Source organism: Mus caroli, chromosome 7, assembly GCF_900094665.2.
Source record: "Mus caroli chromosome 7, CAROLI_EIJ_v1.1, whole genome shotgun sequence".
In the NCBI taxonomy this organism is placed as follows: Eukaryota; Metazoa; Chordata; class Mammalia; order Rodentia; family Muridae; genus Mus; species Mus caroli.
Genome location: NC_034576.1, coordinates 89,892,781 through 89,911,482, shown reverse-complemented (window position 1 = coordinate 89,911,482; position 18,702 = coordinate 89,892,781). Strand labels below are relative to the sequence as shown.

The 18,702-nt window shown below is 34.5% G+C and overlaps 1 protein-coding gene across 1 annotated transcript in view; it reads right to left on the bottom strand.

The window, feature by feature from the left end:
- The window catches only part of LOC110298699 (vomeronasal type-2 receptor 116-like), a 44,772-nt gene extending 27,003 nt beyond the window's left edge, over positions 1 to 17,769 (bottom strand). The window contains exons 1-5 of the mRNA XM_021168100.1: positions 17,573 to 17,769; positions 12,830 to 13,109; positions 11,709 to 12,515; positions 10,772 to 10,999; positions 10,226 to 10,349 (exon numbers count right to left, since the gene is read on the bottom strand). Of these exons, the coding sequence (XP_021023759.1) occupies positions 10,226 to 10,349; positions 10,772 to 10,999; positions 11,709 to 12,515; positions 12,830 to 13,109; positions 17,573 to 17,769 (1,636 nt within the window). The remainder of the gene's footprint in view (positions 1 to 10,225; positions 10,350 to 10,771; positions 11,000 to 11,708; positions 12,516 to 12,829; positions 13,110 to 17,572) is intronic.
- Between the last annotated feature and the right edge of the window lie 933 nt (positions 17,770 to 18,702).

Here is an 18,702-nt window from a genome sequence, read left to right as displayed (position 1 = left end):
AAAAGCAGTAAGGGAAAAAGGTCAAGTAACATATAAAGGCAGGCCTCTTAGAATTACACCAGACTTCTCACCAGAGACTATGAAAGCCAGAAGATCCTGGACAGATGTTATACAGACTCTAAGAGATCACAGATGGTATTTAGAATACCCAGTAAAACTCTCAATTACCATAGATGCAGTAACCAAAATATTCCATGACAAAACAAAATTCACACAATATCTTTCCACAAATTCAGTCCTTCAAAGGATAATAAAGGGAAAACACCAACACATGGACAGATATTACGCCCTAGAAAAGACAAGAAAGTAATCTTTCAACAAACCTAAAGAAGACATCCACAAGAACAGAATCCCAGATTTAAAAGCACAAATAACAGGAAGGAACAATTATTTTTCTTTAATGTCTCTTAATATTAATGGACTCAATTCCCCAATAAAATTCATAGATGAACAGACTGGATACATAAACAGGACCCAACTTTTTGCTGCTTACAGGAAACCTACCTCAGGGACAAAGATGGACATACCTCAGAGTAAAAGGCTAAAAAACAATTTTCTAAGCAAATGGTCCGAAGAAACAAGCTGCAGTAGCCATTCTAATATTAGAATAAAATTGACTTCCAACACCAAGTTATCAAAAAATACAAGGGAGGGCACTTCATACTAATCAAGGTAACATCTTCCAAGATGAACTCTCAATTCTGAATATCTATGCTCCAAAAGCAAGGGCATCCACATTCCTTAAGGAAACTACAATAAAACTTATAGCACACATTGCACACAATAATAGTGGAAGACTTCAACAACCCACTCTCATCAATAGAATGATCCTGGAAACAGAAACTAAACAGAGACACAGTGAAACTAACAGAAGTTATGAAACAAATTGATTTAATAGATATCTATAGAACAGTTTATCCTAAAACAAAAGGATATACCTTCTTCTCAGCACCTTATGGTACCTTCTCCAAAATTGACCATATAATTGGTCACAAAACAGGCCTCAATAGATACAAAAATATTGATATTATACCATGCATCCTATCTCAACACCATGGACTAAGGCTGATCTTCAATAACAACATAAATAATAGAAAACCAAAATTGACATGGATGCTGAACAACATTCTACTCAATGATAACTTGGTCAAGGAAGAAATAAAGAAAGAAATTAAAGACTTTAATTAGAAATTAGAAATTTAATGAAAATGAAGCCACATCATACCCAAACTTATGAAACACGATGAAAGCAGTCCTCAGAGGAAAACTTATAGCTCTGAGTGCCTCTAAAAAGAAACTAGAGAGAGCATACACTAGGAGCTGGATAGCACACATAAACGCTCTAGAACAGAAGGAAGCAAATTCACCCAAGAAGAGTAGACTGCAGGAAATAATCAAACTTAGGGCTGAAATCAACCAAGTGGAAACAAAATGAACAAAGAATCAACCAAACCAGAAACTGATTCTTTGGAAAAATCAACAAGATAGATAAACCCTTAGGCAGACGAACTAGAGGACACAGGGACAGTATCCTAATTAACAAAATCAGAAAGGAAAAGTGAGACAACAACAGAACCTGAGGAAATCCGAAGAATCATCAGATCCTACTACAGGCTATACTCAACAAAACTGGAAACCTCGATGAAATGGACAAATTTTTAGACAGATACTACGTGCCAAAGTTGAATCAGGATCAGATTAATGATCTAAACAGTCCCACGTTCCCTAAAGAAAAAGAAGCAGTCATTAGTAATCTCCCAACCAAAAAAACTCCCAGGAAGACATGGGTTTAGTGCAGAGTTCCACCAGACCTTCAAAGAAGACCTAATTCTAATTCTTCTCAAACTATTTTACCTAATAGAAACAGAAGGTACTCTACCTAATTCATTCTATGAATCCACAATTGCTCTGATTCCTAAACCACAAAAAGACCCAACAAAGAAAGAGGACTTCAGACCAATTTCCCTTAGGAATATTGATGCAAAAATACTCGATAAAATTCTTGCTAATTGAATCTAGAAACACATCAAAAAGATCAGCCATCATGATCAAGTCACTTCATCCCAGGGATGCAGGGATGGTTTAATATATGGAAATCTGTCAACATAATACACTATATAAACAAAATCAAAGACAAAAACCGCATGATCATCTCTTTAGATGCTGAGAAAGCCTTTNACAAAATCCAACACCCATTCATGATAAAATTCTTGGAAATATCAGAAATTCAAGGCCTATACTTAAACATAATAAAAGCAATATACAGCAAACCAGTAGCCAATGTAAAACTAAATGTAGAGAATCTGGAAGCATTCCCACTAAAATCAGGGACTAGACAAGGCTGACCACTTTGTCTCTATGTATTAAATATAGTGCTCAAGTCCAGAGCAATTTGACAACGAATGGGGGCCAAGGGGAGACAAATTGTAAAGGAAGAAGTAAAAATATCACTATTTGCAGATGATATGATAGTATATATAAGTGACCCTAAAAATTTCATCAGAGAACTCCTAAACCTGATAAACAGCTTCAGTATAGTAGCTGGATATAAAAGTAACTCAAACAAATCAGTGGCCATTTTTTACACAAAAGAAAAACAAGCTGAGAAAGAAATTAGGGAAACAACACCCTTAACAATAGGCACAAAAAATATAAAATACCTTGGGTTAACTCTAACTAAGGAAGTGAAAGATCTGTATGATAAGAATGTCAAGTCTCTGAAGAAAGAAATTGCAGAAGATCTCACAAGATGGAAAGATTTCACATGCTCATGGATTGGCAGGATTAATATAGTATAAATATCTGTCTTATCAAAAGCAATCTACAGATTCAATGCAATCCTCCTCAAAATTCCAACTCAATTCTTCAATGAATTAGAAAGTGCAATTTGCAAATTCATCTGGAATAACAAAAAACCTAGGATAGCCAAAGCTCTTCTCAAGGATAAAAGAACCTTGGGTGGAATCACCATGCCTGATCTCAAGCTGTGCTACAGAGCAGTTGTGATAAACACTTGATGGTCCTGGTACAGAGACAGACAGGAAGACCAATGGAATAGAATTTAAGACCCAGAAATGAACCCACACACTTATGGCCTCTAGATGTTTTACAAGGGAGCTAAAACCATCCAGTGGAAAAGAGACAGCATTTTTTTAAAATTTTATTTATCACAAAATCATTTCTTCCCTTTTTTTCATTTTTTATTTGATATTTTCTTCATATACATTACAAATGCTATCCCAAAAGGTCCCTATACCCTCCCCCTTCCCTGATCCCCTACCCACCCACTCCTGCTTCTTGGCCCTGGCATTCCCTTGTACTGGGGCATATAAAGTTTGCAATACCCAGGGGCCTCTCTTCCCAGTTATGGCCAACTAGGCCATTTTCAACATATGGTGCTGGTACAACTGGCAGTTATCCTGTAGAAGAATGGGAATTGATCCATTCTTATCTCCTTATACAAAGCTCAAGTCTAAGTGGATCAAGGAACTCCAAATAAAACCAGAGTCACTGAAACTTAGAGAGGAGAAAGTGGGGGAAAAGTCTCAACGATATGGCACAGGACAGGAGGGATTGCAGGGGTGGGGTGGGGGTGGAGGGCGGGGGGCTCCTGAACAGAACAGCAATGGCTTGTTCTGTAAGATCGAGAATGGAGAAATGGGACCTCTTAAAATTGCAAAGCTTCTGTAAGGAAAAAAGACACTGTCAATAAGACAAAATGGTCACCAACAGATTTGAAATGTATCTTTTCCAATCCTAAATCAGGGGACTAATATTTAATATACATAAAGATCTCAAGAAGATGAACTACAAAAAAAAATCAAATAACCTTATTTAAAAATGTAGATCAGAGCTAAACAAAGAATTCTCACCTGAGGAATACTGCATGGCTAAGAGCACCTGAAAAAATGATCAACATCCTTATTCATCAGCAGAATGCAAATCGAAATAACCCTGAAATTCCATCTCACACCAGTCAGAATGGCTAAGATGAAAAATTCAGGTGAAAGCAGATGCTAGTTAGGATGTTGAGAAAGAGAAACACTCCTCTTGGTTGGTGGGATTGCAGGCTGGTACAACCACTCTGGAAATCAGTTTGGTGGTTCCTCAGAAAATTGGACATAGTACTACTGGAAATTTCAGCAATACCACTCCTGGGCATCTAGGTAGAAGATGTTCCAACTTAAAATAAAGACACTTGCTCCACTATGTTCATTGCAAGTCTTATTTATAAAACCAGAAACTGGAAAGAAATCAGATGTCTCTCAACAGAGGAATGGATACAGAAAATTTGGTACATTTCACAATGGAGTACTACTCAGTAATTAAAAAACAATAAATTTATGCAATTCTTAAGTAAATGAATGGGTCTGGAGGATATCATCCTGAGTGAGGTAACCCAATCACAAAAGAACACACATGATATGCACTCACTGATAAGCAGATATTAGCCCAGAAACTTAGAATACCCAAGATACAATTTGCAAAACAAATTAATCTCAAGGAGAAGGAAGACCAACGTGTGGATACTTCATTCCTTCTTAGAATGGGGAATGAAATACTCATGGAAGGAGTTACAGAGACAAAGTTCAGAGCTGAGACTGAAGGAAGGACTATCCAGAGACTGCCCTGTCTGGGGATGCATGCCATATACAACCACCAAACCTAGACAATATTACATATGCTAGAAAGATTTTCTTGGCATGATGCTGATATAGCTCTTTCTTGTGAGGCTATGCAGTGCCTGGAAAATATAGAAGTAGATACTCATAGTCATCTATTGAATGGAACAGAAGACTCCTAATGAAGGAGTTAGAGAAAGTTCCCATGGAGCTAAAGGAGTCTGCAGCCCTATAGGAGGAACAACAATATGAACTAACTAGAAACCCCCCCCCCAACTGTGTCTCTAGTTGCATATGCAGCAGAGGAAAGCCTAGTTGGCCTTCAATGAGATGAGAGGCCTTTAGTCTTGGGAAGATCATATGCCCTAGTATAGGGGAATGCCAGGGCCAGGAAATGGGAGTGGGTGGGTTTGGGATCAGGGCCAGGGGAGGATATAGGGGACTTTCAGGATAGCATTTGAAATGTAAATGAAGAAAATATCTAATAAAAAAGAAGTAAAAAATGACAGTCTGAAACAAGACCAAAATCTACATAGGAACATTATTTATGAGTATTTTTGATATAACCATCATGTACCTCAGGGTCTGCTGTCCTGTAAAAAAACAGAAAATAAAACAAAGACAAAATGACAACATAAATAAAAAACAAACATAAAAAAAAAATCAACAGAAATTTTTACAGACCTTGATAGAGCATTACATAAAGTCAAGTGATATACAGGATATCTTGAACAATAACAGAACTGCTGGATGAGTCACCATTTCTGATTTCAAATTGTACTATAGATCTATAAAAGTTGCATGATTTTGACATAAAATTGGGCACATTGATCAATGGAATTGAATGGAAGATGAGAGATAAATTAAATACCTATGGACTGTGATACTGCATCATTAATCCAGAAATACACACTTCTTTAAGAATTAGTGTGTGCAAACTTTATCTGCCTCAGTACAGGGGGACACCAGGGCCAAGAAGTGGGAGTGGGTGGATGGGGGAATGGTTGGGGGAGCATGGGGGGGGGGGGGGGGGGGGGCTTTTGGGATAGCATTGGAAATGTAAATGAAATAAATACCTCATTTTAAAAAAATTAGTGTCTATTAAACTGGATGTCTGTATGTAGAATATAAATAGATTCACATTTATCTCTGTACAAAATTGTCCTGTTTAATAGGATCAAAGACCTCAGCATAGAATTAGATTTATTGTACCTGAGCGCAAAGGAATTGTCTGTATGTAGAATATAAATAGATTCACATTTATCTCTACATACAATTCTCCTGTTTAATTGGATCAAAGACCTCACCACAAATTAGATTCATTGTACCTGAGTGCAAGAGAATAGTCAGGGAATATATTGACACAAGACACTGTTCTGAACAAAAGACCAGTAGACCAGGTACTAACACCAACAACTTATAAAGGATCATTATATAACTGAACATCTTCTTTAAAGTATAGAATACCAAAAATTAAACACAACCATGTCCTAAGAATTAGAAAATCATCTTAATAACTTTGCATTCATAAGAGGGCTAATATCCAAAATGTAGAATTACCCAAGGAAACTAGATATCAAAAATACAATTTAAAAAATACAATTTAATAGATTCAGAATTAAATGGAGAATTCTATAGAGAGGAGTATCAGATAGTTGTGAAACAGTTAAATAGAGAGTCATCAACCTCAGTCATTATGGAAATACAATTCAAATACATTTTGAGATTTCATCTTTACATGTCAATATGGCTAAATTCAATTAACACAAGTGATAGCTCATGTAAGCATGCATGTAAGACAAGGGGAAGATGTCTCCGCTCCTGATAGAAATACAAACTTATAAAACAACTATGAAATAAATATGGAAATTTCTGAGAACTCTGGGAACAGATCTATTGTCAACTCTGTCTATACCACTCTTGTATATTTGCCTAGTACTTTCTCATACCACAGGACAGTCGTTCAACTATGTTTTTGTGTCTGTAGTCAAAATAGACAGAAACTGCAAAAAAAGTAGATTTACTTCAGCTGAAGCTTGCGTAAAGAAAATAGCATATATTTATACAAAATAGTATTACCCATTTGTTAAAACAAAATAATACCATCAAATTTCCTGACAAATGGATTGAACTAGAAAAGGTCATCCTGAGTCAGATAAACCACATCTAGAAAACAGATGTTGTACTATTCACTTAAAAGTTAATATTAGCTGTTAATAAATGATAAATATAAATAATGCACTGAACCAGAGAGGCTAGATAAGGGGCCAGATAAGAGGTCTAGGGGCCATGAAACATGAGTCTTACTGGGATAAGGAAATAGAGTAGGTCCCTTTTATTGTTGAGGGGAGAAAACAGGAGGGCAAGTGGTCTGTTGTGGGTTACAGTAGGGGAGTGAAGAGTGAACAGCTGGAATTTGAAGGTATTCAGTTGACCATGTGGAAATATAGTATAGTAGAAACATTTTGAAAACTATGAGAATGGTCCTAGTGAACACTTCCAATAATGGATATTACAGAGGTTAAACTTGTGCTCTTTGGCAACCAGGAACGTGGTGTGATGGGTTAAAATTGATTGAGTTGTTGACTGAGAAGTTTAGAAAAAAAAATCTGTAAACAATCCTTGTTGATACTTGGTCAGAATGTAACCATCAGAATCCTGATAGCATAGCCCCATTGCATATAACAACTTCAACTCTGGTTATTGACTATGGAAAGGTATAGTTGGTATAGGCTAAAAATCTTATTCTACAGGCTATGCAAAGATAACACAGATGTTATAACTCCACTAAACCTTTCCCCTACAATATGTCCAGCAAGATGTGCTGAGGCAATGGTAGCGTATAACTTGTTGAAATGAACAATGAATGACAGATTTAACTTGATACCTACTCTACAAGGAGTTCATGCCCAACCTTACTTGTATGGTTATATCCTGGAAAATGGATATTGCAGAAAATTAACAAATTCCAAATAGTACAGTACTATTTAAGGATGCAGCTATACCACTCGCGGTCATATACACAGAAGATGCTCCAGCATGTAATAAGGACTCATGCTCCACTATGTTCATAGCAGCCATATTTTCAATATCCAGAAGCTGGAAATAACCCAGATCCCTCAACAGAGGAATGGATACAGAAACTGTGGTTTACACAATGGAATACTACTCAGCTATTAAAAACAATGATTTCATGAAATAAGCAGGCAAATGGATGGAACTTGAAAATATCCTGAGTGAGGTAACCTAATCACAAAAGAACACACGTAGTATGGACTCATGGATTAGTGGATATTAGTCCAGAAGTTCAGAATACCGAAGATTCCATTCACAGACCATATAGAGCATAAGAAGAAGGAAGACCAAAATGTGCATGCTTTAGTGCTGTTTAGAAGAGTGAACAAAATACTCACAGTAGGAAATATGGAGACACTGTGGAGCAGAGACTGAAGGAAGGCCATTCAGAGACAGACCCACCTGGGGATCCATCCCATATACAGCCACCAATACAGACACTATTGCTGATGCTGGGAAGTGCTTCCTGACAGGAGCCTGGTATGGCTCTCTCCTGAGAAGCTCTGCCAGAGCCTGACAAATATAGAAATAGATGCTCACAACCCACCATTAGACTGAGCGCAGGGGTCCCTTATGGAGGACCTCGAGAAGAGACTGAAGAAGCTGAGGGAGTTTGCAGCCCCAAGGAGGGAGTAACAATGTTAATGGGCCAGAACCCTTGGATCTCCCTGGGACTGGACCACCAACAAAAGGACACAGATGGAGGAACCCATAGTGCTCGCTGCATGTGTTGGAGAGGATGACCTTTTTGGACATCATTGGAAGGAGAAGCCCTTTTACCTGATGGTGCTTGATGCCCCAGAGTACAGGAATGCCAGGGACCAAATGGGTGATAGGTTTGTGGGTAGGGTATCACCCTCACAGAGGCAAGGGGAGGGAGAAAGGGATAGGGGTTTCAGAAGGGGAAAACATTTGAAATGTAAATAAAGAAAATATCCAAACAAAATTATGTATATGTGTCTGTGTGTTTTGTGTGTGTGGGTGTACAAATATGTATTTAGATCAGTGCCCTATCCCAACATCATGAGAGAAGCTTTTCAAAATAGCAGATAGGAGCAGGTGTATAGACCCTAGGTAGGCATGCAGAGAGAGACTAAAATAGACATCCTGTCTCTCTCTTCAGAAGAATAGTATAGGAAAAAGTGAAAAAAAAAACAAAAAAACAAAAAAAAAACAAAAAACAAAAAACAAGAGGATTGCAGAACACCAGAAAAAAACAAAAACAAAAACATATTCTTCCAATTCAATTAGATAGGACCCTCACATTAGAGTTACAAAAACAAAAGCATCTAGAAAGACGCGTGAGTCAATTTGCACCAGGTCCTCTGAATATATGGTTAGCTTGCTTTTCTGTGGAACTAGTTAACAGTGGGAGCAGATATATCTCTGACTGCTTGCTGGCCTTTGAAACTCATTTCCTCCTATTGGGTTGCCTTGTCCATCCTTGATATAATGACTCTTGGCTTGTCTTATTGTATCTTCTTTTTTCATGTTTTCCTATGTTCTTTTGGAGGTCCAAACTTTTCTGAACATAAAATAAAACAGGAATGGTTCTTGGAGAGAGGGATGTGGGAAGAAGAAAAGAAAAATAGAGGAATTGGGAACATGGCTGGATTTACAATTAAGAAAAACATATAAGAGGAAGACAAATTTAATAAAATTTTAGTGTCCTGTATTCAACTAACTCAAAAGTCTATAAATTTGACCATTTATTTGGTTTTGATACATGTGCTAAAATATAATTTCTATCAATAAAAATATATTAAATTCATTTTATATATCACTTTGAGTATTTTAGATTCTTACTGTAGTGTCTGGGTTGTATGGTGAAATTTTGTTAATATTATAGTGCATTTTTTGAAACATGTACTTTGTCTTCATAGTCCTCACATGCAAATCATGTGGAACCATTTCCATACTGGCCTGGTTCTTTCACTTTCAGTTCTTTGCTTGGCTATTTCTAACACCTACAATCTTTTTAATGAACTACTACTTTTGAAAATCAATTTCAAAGCTATTATTAACCTCAATTTAGATAGCAATACCTATAGAATTATGAAATCTCTGTACATTCTAGATGTGAAACTTAGAATAAAAGTTGTTATTCAGATTTCTTCATGTTGGATAAAAAAATCATATGTGAACATGACAATTGAAAATGCAAACTGTCAATGATACTTTTGATCTACCATAGGATAATTTAAAAACTCATACTTCTAAAACATGATATAACATCAATTAACATGTACTGATTGTTATAAAACTCAAAAAGGCAAAGTATCTAAACCTTTAATAAGTTTGAAGCATACAACCATAAGAAATGTGTGATCTTTAATATTCTAAAGATAATTGTTTTCATTGCTTCTAGAATTATGAAACAAAAATATAGTTGAAGAGACAGGGAGTTTAATACATCATATCAGTGTTACTATTTTTTCACTTTTATTTCTTTTCTTTTTCACAAAGGACATTAGTGTGCATATGGGAGATATAAGCAATTTTATTACTTTGAGAAAACATAGCCTCACCTGTCATGTTGGAAATTTCGTTTTCTGGGCAGGGGTAACAATCAAAACAGCAGACAGCCTTACCCTCCTGAAAGTATTTTCTGAGTCCTGGTCTGCAAGGTACACTACATGCGGAGGCTAGAGTCTGAAGAAAATCGGACACATTATAGAAATAAACAGTTTAACATATGTGTCAAACACTGCACTGATTCACAAGAGAAAGCCACCAAAAGGTCTCCTTTTACATAATATATCATGTTATAAAGCAAAAATTACATTATTTTCTTATTTAATGATAAAATTTTATAAATATTTCGTGATTTCTATATCATGAAACATGAGTGAGTGAGTAAGAGAGAGATCAAATTGGTGGAAAGATAGACAGAGAGATACAGAGACAGAGAGAGAGAGACAGAGAGAGAGATACAGAGAGAGAGAGAATCTAGGATGGTGGAAGTCAATAAATGAGGAAATGTTAAAAATTTTATTCCATAACAAAAACAAGTAGATAAGATTATAGGGTTTTTTTTTGCTTTATGTAAAGTATTAAAATGAAAACTAAATTACCTGCTTGATATCTGTAGCCCACTCTATCATTTCATCAGATATAAACAGTTGTTGACCATTTGGAAAATGATCAGAAAATCTTCCTATTTTCATTTTAAGTCCTTCGTGTTTTAGGAAATCCATGATATAGAAAATATCATACTCTGTATCCCGTTCTCTATTCTGGTTCATATTTATTAGGTCTCCAACAGGGTTTACAAATTTTATGGTCTTCAGAAAAGAGAACATCTAAGACACATTTGTCATTTTAGTTTCAAGTATGCATACACATTAATACAGAAATTATAAAGATTGGAATGTCACTCATATCCACTATCCAATCCTAATACCCAAATTTATCTGAAGTATTCAGTGCCGAAAAAGTAAAATATATTAGATATACATTTATAGTTTCACTATGATTTACAAATGCCATTTTCTCTCAGTATATTATGCAATAATACATGCACACAGGAATTTTATGTTTAGAGAGTAGTGATGAGTTATCCATTTTCTTTTTGTGAACACTGTTACTTGATTATAAGACAGGGAAACTAAATACTCAATTTCTTAAAATATGGAAAAAGTAATTAAAATTATATGAGATCTGTTCATTACATAAATTAGAAACTTTTTGTTCAAATGAAAAACAGATCATTTTCTTTATTTCAATTATTAATTTGATGACAAAATATCAAATGTAAAATCATGGATGCATGTATGATGGAAATGTGGGAGGAAACTTCATGACTACGATTGTGAAGTGCTAGCTTGGTGGCATTGTTGGCTGTCACTAAAATTATGAAACTAGCATGATATGCCTTTTATACTGTGGCAGAGTATGGAAATAGATGCTTTTAGGATAAAGGTTACTTATTTACATTGATTTTAAATTTAAGATTCACATTATGAAGGCCACCTCTATGATGTATATGCCATTCAGTATAAGAATTATTACCTTCCAGGAGTTAAATTCCAGTACCTTGCCATCATTCTCTGAGCATGTGTCTACTTGTTGCAGAAGCATCTCATGAAGTGAGTGGGCCACAGCATACACAGAATTGTATAAGTTGTAACATGTTTCACTCATAGACATTCCAAGTGGTTCCACAAAAAAACTTTTAAGTAGGGTTTTGGTTGGACAATTCTTTAGTGTTTTACAATCAGGTGGTGGCAAAGAACACTTAAAGTAAGTCCACCACAGTTTAGCCAAGGAAATGTCATTACTGTAGTTAGATGGGTGCACTGTCTGCATAAATTGTTTAAAACCAGACATCTCAGATTGCTGATGTGAAAAAATGAGAGTTCCATGCACAGAGTTAAGCATGAATTCACCCATCATTGTGATTATATCAAATTGTGACACACTGACCCAAAGTCTCTGAATGTTTTCAGATTTCCATAGTATGAAGTTAAGTTGTAGAGGAGATTCTTTATCCCCATAGACGATGACAACTTTTGCTGATGACATTATGATTTGGTGATAATATTTATGATACATTTTAAGGTGCAACTTCTCATTGTATATGACAATAGTTACAAATGCTAAGCAGACAGTGTTACTTTCCATTTCTGTTCTCAATTCAGAAAGGAACTGAATTCCATGGTCATCATCTGTAATGATGACTCCTACCCAGTTCCATCTGAAGTGAACTGCTAGGGACACCATGCCTTGTGCTAGAGATGTGTCCTTGGGAGTCATCTGGTAGAGATGAGGAAACTGTTCCTGGTCATTTAGGAGAAGATGAAAATAACCACAATAAAGCTGAAAGATATTGACCAGAAGCATCACTATGAAGCAATGGAATGCATCGAGCTCAGTCTAAGATCAAAATGTGCTAGAGAATATTCTAGAAATGTGAGATAAACTAAATCGTCTGGTAAAACATCTGACATTATATTATTTCTCCTGCCCATTTGTCATAGTTTTTGTTTTTGTCAAAGAAAGTATCTAACCTTTATGTTTGATAGATAAGAATAGATATAAATGAATTCTCTGCCTTTTAGTCCGCCTTGGTACTCAGAAACTCAGACTGTGGTAAGATAGTATTTCAATAAATGTAACCCTCTCTTACTTACCTCTGGAATTTGGGAGAAGTACAGGAATGGTCCAAGTATGTAAGATGTTATCCATATAGGTCCAGTCAATACAATTAAATATCGTCTCTGATTTTTACAGTAGTAATTAGGAATAATTTCCTTTTTTTTCCAGGACCAAACTCTTTTCACATTATCCGCAATTAGGTTACATTCAATCTTAACTATTAGGGAAATGTTAGGTAGAATATAAATGTTCCTATTGATTTCTTCAGCAGCAAAATAAACAGAGGAAATCAAGTGGATGGTCTTAAGGGTCACCCTGAAAACAGAGCACACCAATCATGGGGTTATTAATTATAATTATTGTATTCTTAAATAAAATTCATTGTGGGTTAACCGAAGATTTTTTTGATTTTTGTGACCAATTCATATGTTGACACAGTTCCTTATTGTGATGTATTATGGTGTGAGTCATTCAAAACAATTTAACTATCTGAATTTTTTTTTTAATTTGATGAATTGAACTTTATTTCTGTTCTGAAGTCTTGAGGCTAATATACATAAATGTATTAAGCATTTATAGAGTTCTCTGTTATATTCTTCTTCGAACTTGTAACTGTGTTCTAAATTTAGATACCATGTACTTTTTTCTTTTGAGTTTTTAATAAAGTTTTTAATATGAATTTTATGTTAACAGGATTCTGTCATTTATGAAATTTTCTACAGTTCCATCTTGGTTTTCTTGAACATGGTGAAATATCCATGTGTCATCAATGAATATGAAATTATGAACAAAGATTGAATCTGCCCATGCCTTCATCTTATAACTCTTATACTTAATATGTGGGGAAAGAAATGAGAATCATCTGCTATCTTGAATGTTACACTTCTTTACAGAATCAGCACTAAAAAAATGTCATGACACTCATAACAGAATTAAGAGTAGGTAGTCAAATTTGTGTGTGTCAAAAATTGCCAAATCCTAAATAATACTTAGATAATGAAAATACCATAATAATTCTTACACTCTTTTCTTCATTCCACAGAGTTCATCTCTTTTTATTTTCCATTTGAGGCTGTACAAAATTGAGTGATAAAAACTTGGTTATAACTACAGCATTCCCCTGTTCAGATTGAGCTCCTCTCGCTTCACATGCTCCTATCAATTGTACTAATTAATTCTTTTCTACAGTCCCTGGCTATCACATGACTGGCCTTGGGTTCTATTTGGTTCAGATTTGTCCAGATATTTTCTGTTTCGAATATGTTCATTTAAATTTTTCTATTTTATTAAACATATTTTAACTGGATTTTTCAGCTTTGATATATTATATACAGTTTGGTAATCTTATTTAACAATTACATATTTCAGTATATTGCTCATGAGCTTTTTTACTTTTGCCTCATCTGTGTTTTCTGTAGTGCTTTGTGACTACAGCAAATATTTATGTAATTGGACGTAACTTTTGTCTCTGAAGCTGGTATTGAATGGACTTAATGTTTTATGTTCTCTATTATTTACTAAATTTTATTTTTAATCATTTTTTCTAGTTTTATTCCCTTATTTATTGGATACTTTCTTTCATTCAGAAATACATGAAATTGTGCTATACTTTTTAAGGGGATTGCCACTAATGTCAGCTATACATTTTGAGAACTGAGTTCTCCAATGAATCAACTTCAATTGCTGAAGTATGAGGGTTTACTCTGTCAAGAAATATAGAACTTTCTTTACAAAGTACAGTTTAGAATTAAAACAAAATGATCTTAAATAATGAAATAACTAGTAGGAGTATCACCACTTCTGATCTTACTTTGTACTCCACACCTTTATAATAAAATGGGCTTAATGGCGGTGGTAGTTGATCAATAGAATTACTAAAGACTTATCAATAAATGCATACCTTTGTACATATGATTTTTATAATAAATACAGAAAACTGCACTAAAATAAAGAAACCATCTTGAATAATGTTATGAGTCCAACTTTATGGCTTCATTGAGAAGAATAAAAATACATCCATGTCTATAAATGTGAAGAAATCTCAACTCAAAATTTTGTATTCCCACTGGGGATAGAAAAACTCACTTGTGATACAGTTTGAAGGATATACTTAATGCCAACTACATGAACAATATAAGATAAACTCTGATATGTTGGAAATTATTGTCTCATTATATTTTATCAGAAGATTAGCTTTTGAAGTTTAGAGTTTTTTTGTGTTTATGATATAGTTTCTGAACTTTTCTTTTTATGGGCTTCTTGTTTGTAAAGATGCAAATGTCTGTTTTTATATTTGTATAGTATGTGCCTCATGCCTTTTTGTTTTTGCAGGGGCTCATTTTCTGCTTGTTTGAATGTATTTTATAGTCTGAAATATTTGTTTACTCTTATATGACGTTTTTAATGGGTGATGATGTACGTCCATATGGGAGGTAATTAGTAAATGTTTTCTCAGGAGTTGAAGGAGGTAAATTCACAATTTAAGCATGTTTTACTAAAAGTGTATTTTATATAAACAATACTGGGGACATAAATTTGATTTATGCTGTAAATTTAGAAGGACTTGGGAAATAGTGTGCTTAGTAAAAAGCATATTAAGGCACAAGGCATATTATATTAAATTATATTATTATATTTCAATTATATTAAAAATTCAAATAGAACAGAAGGTAGATTTTGTAATAGGGTTAGTATGAGTTTATAAAAAGATAAGTGTTGAGGATACAACATTCAGGATTCCCAGTGAAATATTCTAAGTATTTTAAGCATGACTATGGTGTTGGACACACACACACACACACACAAAAACATATGTTGTATTAATACTTTAAACACATGGATCATAAATTATGTAACTACAAAACCTAAACTGAAAAGCATAACCATCTAAATCAAATTAGCTATAAGAAATTCTGTGCTTAATTTTTATCAAATCATATACTTGAATTTACATTAACCTTTTATTATACAATTATATTATAGTCAATGATTTCTACAAGAAATATGTAATGCTTTACATTTTAAAAATATTGTTGGTTTTGTTCTGCCATTATCAATGATACCACATTTTCTATTGTGCTTGGTGTCTACTTATCAGTTATGGGATTTCTCTTTAATCTGTGGAAAGTCTGAAGTTTTTCTGATGAGTATTTCCTGTTCAGTGGATCACATGTCTTCTACTTCTAAGCATTAAAGTGAAATGACATTTTGAGTTTTCAAAATTGAAGGTTCTAGTTAGTTATTACTATTATTATCAGTCATTATTATTATTTCATATAAACCTACTACATACACATATGAGAAATTATTCACTCCATATATATCTGTGCATAAAATATAATTAATATATGGACTTATATTGGCAATGAATAGATGCTGAATGAGAAATAATAGTAATCTTTTAAACTATATCCCCTTGGTATTTAACTGCATGCAATGGAAGTTCATATATATAAGAACATATCTGTGGTGCAAAATAGATTTGATTGTTTTTTTTTTTTAATGATCCAAAATAGTAGCATGGGGGAATGCATAAATCTGGAAGAATTATTGGAAGGGAATAAGTATGTTGATAATGCATTCTACGCTAACTTCAAATGGGTAATTTATTTTTTAAAAAGAGGTAACACTTGGTAAGGCCCTTTGGGAGAAAATAGGAAAACATTTTTGCATAATTCACAGACAGTGATTTCAATTATTGTCTGAGTTATTGTAAATGACTCTGTAGATGTACATCAAAGGAAAAAATAACTATCATATGATGAAGGTCTAACACGTATTAGTACTATAGGAGAGTTAATTTAAAAATCATCCGAGGGATGCATGGTGTGTTTACTATATGAAAATTCATTAATATGCTCTACCATAAAACTAACTCAAAAATTCACATGATCATCTCAGATACTGAAAAGGCTTTTGACTAAACAAAATACCTCATCACATTAAAAATATTGGAGTGATCACGAATTCAAGACTCAGTCCTAAACATAAAAAAAAAAAAAAAAAACAATATAAAGGATCCTCAGATGAAATGTCTAACAGTGGGGAGGAGGAACCTGTATAGTCCACCTTCGGTACAAAGACGAGTAAAATGTGGATGGATGGGGTTGCCATCCCACAGTCAAAAACTCTGACCCAGAAAAGTTTCTGTCAAAAATAACTGCAGTGACAAATATGGAGAAAAGATGAAGGAAAAGGAGGTCAAGTAACCTGGCCAAATTGGGATCCATCTCAAGGAAGGCTCTAAGAACTATTACTGATGCTATGGCGTGCTTACAAACAGGAGCCTAACATTGGCATCCTCTGAGAGGCCGAATAAGCAGCTGCAGATACTTTCACCCAACGATTGGACTGAATTTGGGGATCCCTGTGGTTGAATTAGGGAAAGGCTGCAAAAAGCTGAGGAGAAGGGAAACCCAATAGTAAGACCATCAGTGTTAACTAACCTGGACCCCTAGATGTCTCAGACACATAGCCACGAACAAGACACCATACACTAGCATCACATGAAACCATAAGTTATAAATTGTCACATAAAGGGCATCTCTCTAACTGCAAAGCCAATAGTGTGATTTATTCATTCTACATCTAACTGGATTTGTGATTCAAAAATGAGAATAAACAATCTACACAATAAACTACCATAATTAGAAAAATGACCAGCCATGTTTTAGTTATGTGCTAGAGAAAGACAGCCAGAAGGGACAGGATTTTATCTCTAACGCACTGTCCCTGGAATGCGTTATGTGCTTTTATGCATAAATGAAACATACACTTACTGCTTGTCTAGATTCTCACTGAAGTAATCATTCTTCACATAACCATGCTTTGTGTAAATGGAAAAGAAACAATCAGCCTCTTTATCTCCTAGATAATTTTCTCTGTCTTTTATTCTCCAAAAGCACCTGGGGTCACTCAAATAGCAAAAAAGAGAGGAAAGCTTCAGAACCAAGAAGACAACAATCAAAGAGAACATCTTTGCCGTGCCATCAAGATAGGTGCCTGAGAAAAATGCAGCATGAAGTGTCAGGTGGGCAGAATGTCACATATCAAATTTCCATGAACACATCCAGGTGTCACTTTTTATTTCTGTAGTTACTATTACAGAACACATGTACTTCTCACAGCATTTACTTTTCAGTTCACTGTTTGCCTCTGGAGGATTCTTAAGCACTCTCTGCCCTTGGGCTCTGTATCTGAGATCCTAAGTCCAGGTGAAAAACAGGGAAAATAATTTTGGTCAAGATTGTTCTTCTCTATATATACCTTATGATTTCATTCATGTAAGTAAACATAAAGTTTCCAGACATGATTTCTTTGGGGATTATTCGCTCACAAGCACCGTTCATTCTAGTTTTCTGAAATCATTTGTAAGAGTTCACTCTGATTACATAGTTTATTCCAATGAGTTTTACAAGCAATTATGTCAAGGAATCCAACCAATTGCACCCAATTGACATTAGTAATAAAATGTTTTTTAAAATAAACAATACCTTTATGCGTCTTAAACACTTGTAGTCAATAACTTTATATGGTTGATTTCTGTCTGATTTTTTGTTTCTTGCACTTATTATGAATTGAATTATGTTAGAACATGGTCATGGAAAATACATAATTTGGATGATGTTATTCATAAGCTGTTAAATGTGAAATCCAAGGCAAGCAAATTTTTTATTTCATTGTTCATTAAAAGGCAGGTTAAATAGCAAGCTGAGTGCACATATCAGTATAATGTGAACTGTCTTATGTAACCTCAAGGTGTATTAACCTTATTTGTGATGTTGACTAAGAAATCCATTCTTTAATATGCAAGAATGATTTACATAATAATGTGTCATTACAATGAACAGGTGTCTTGGATTATTTTGTTTGACTTAAAATTTAAAGTCAGTTCTAAACATTCTTTTTA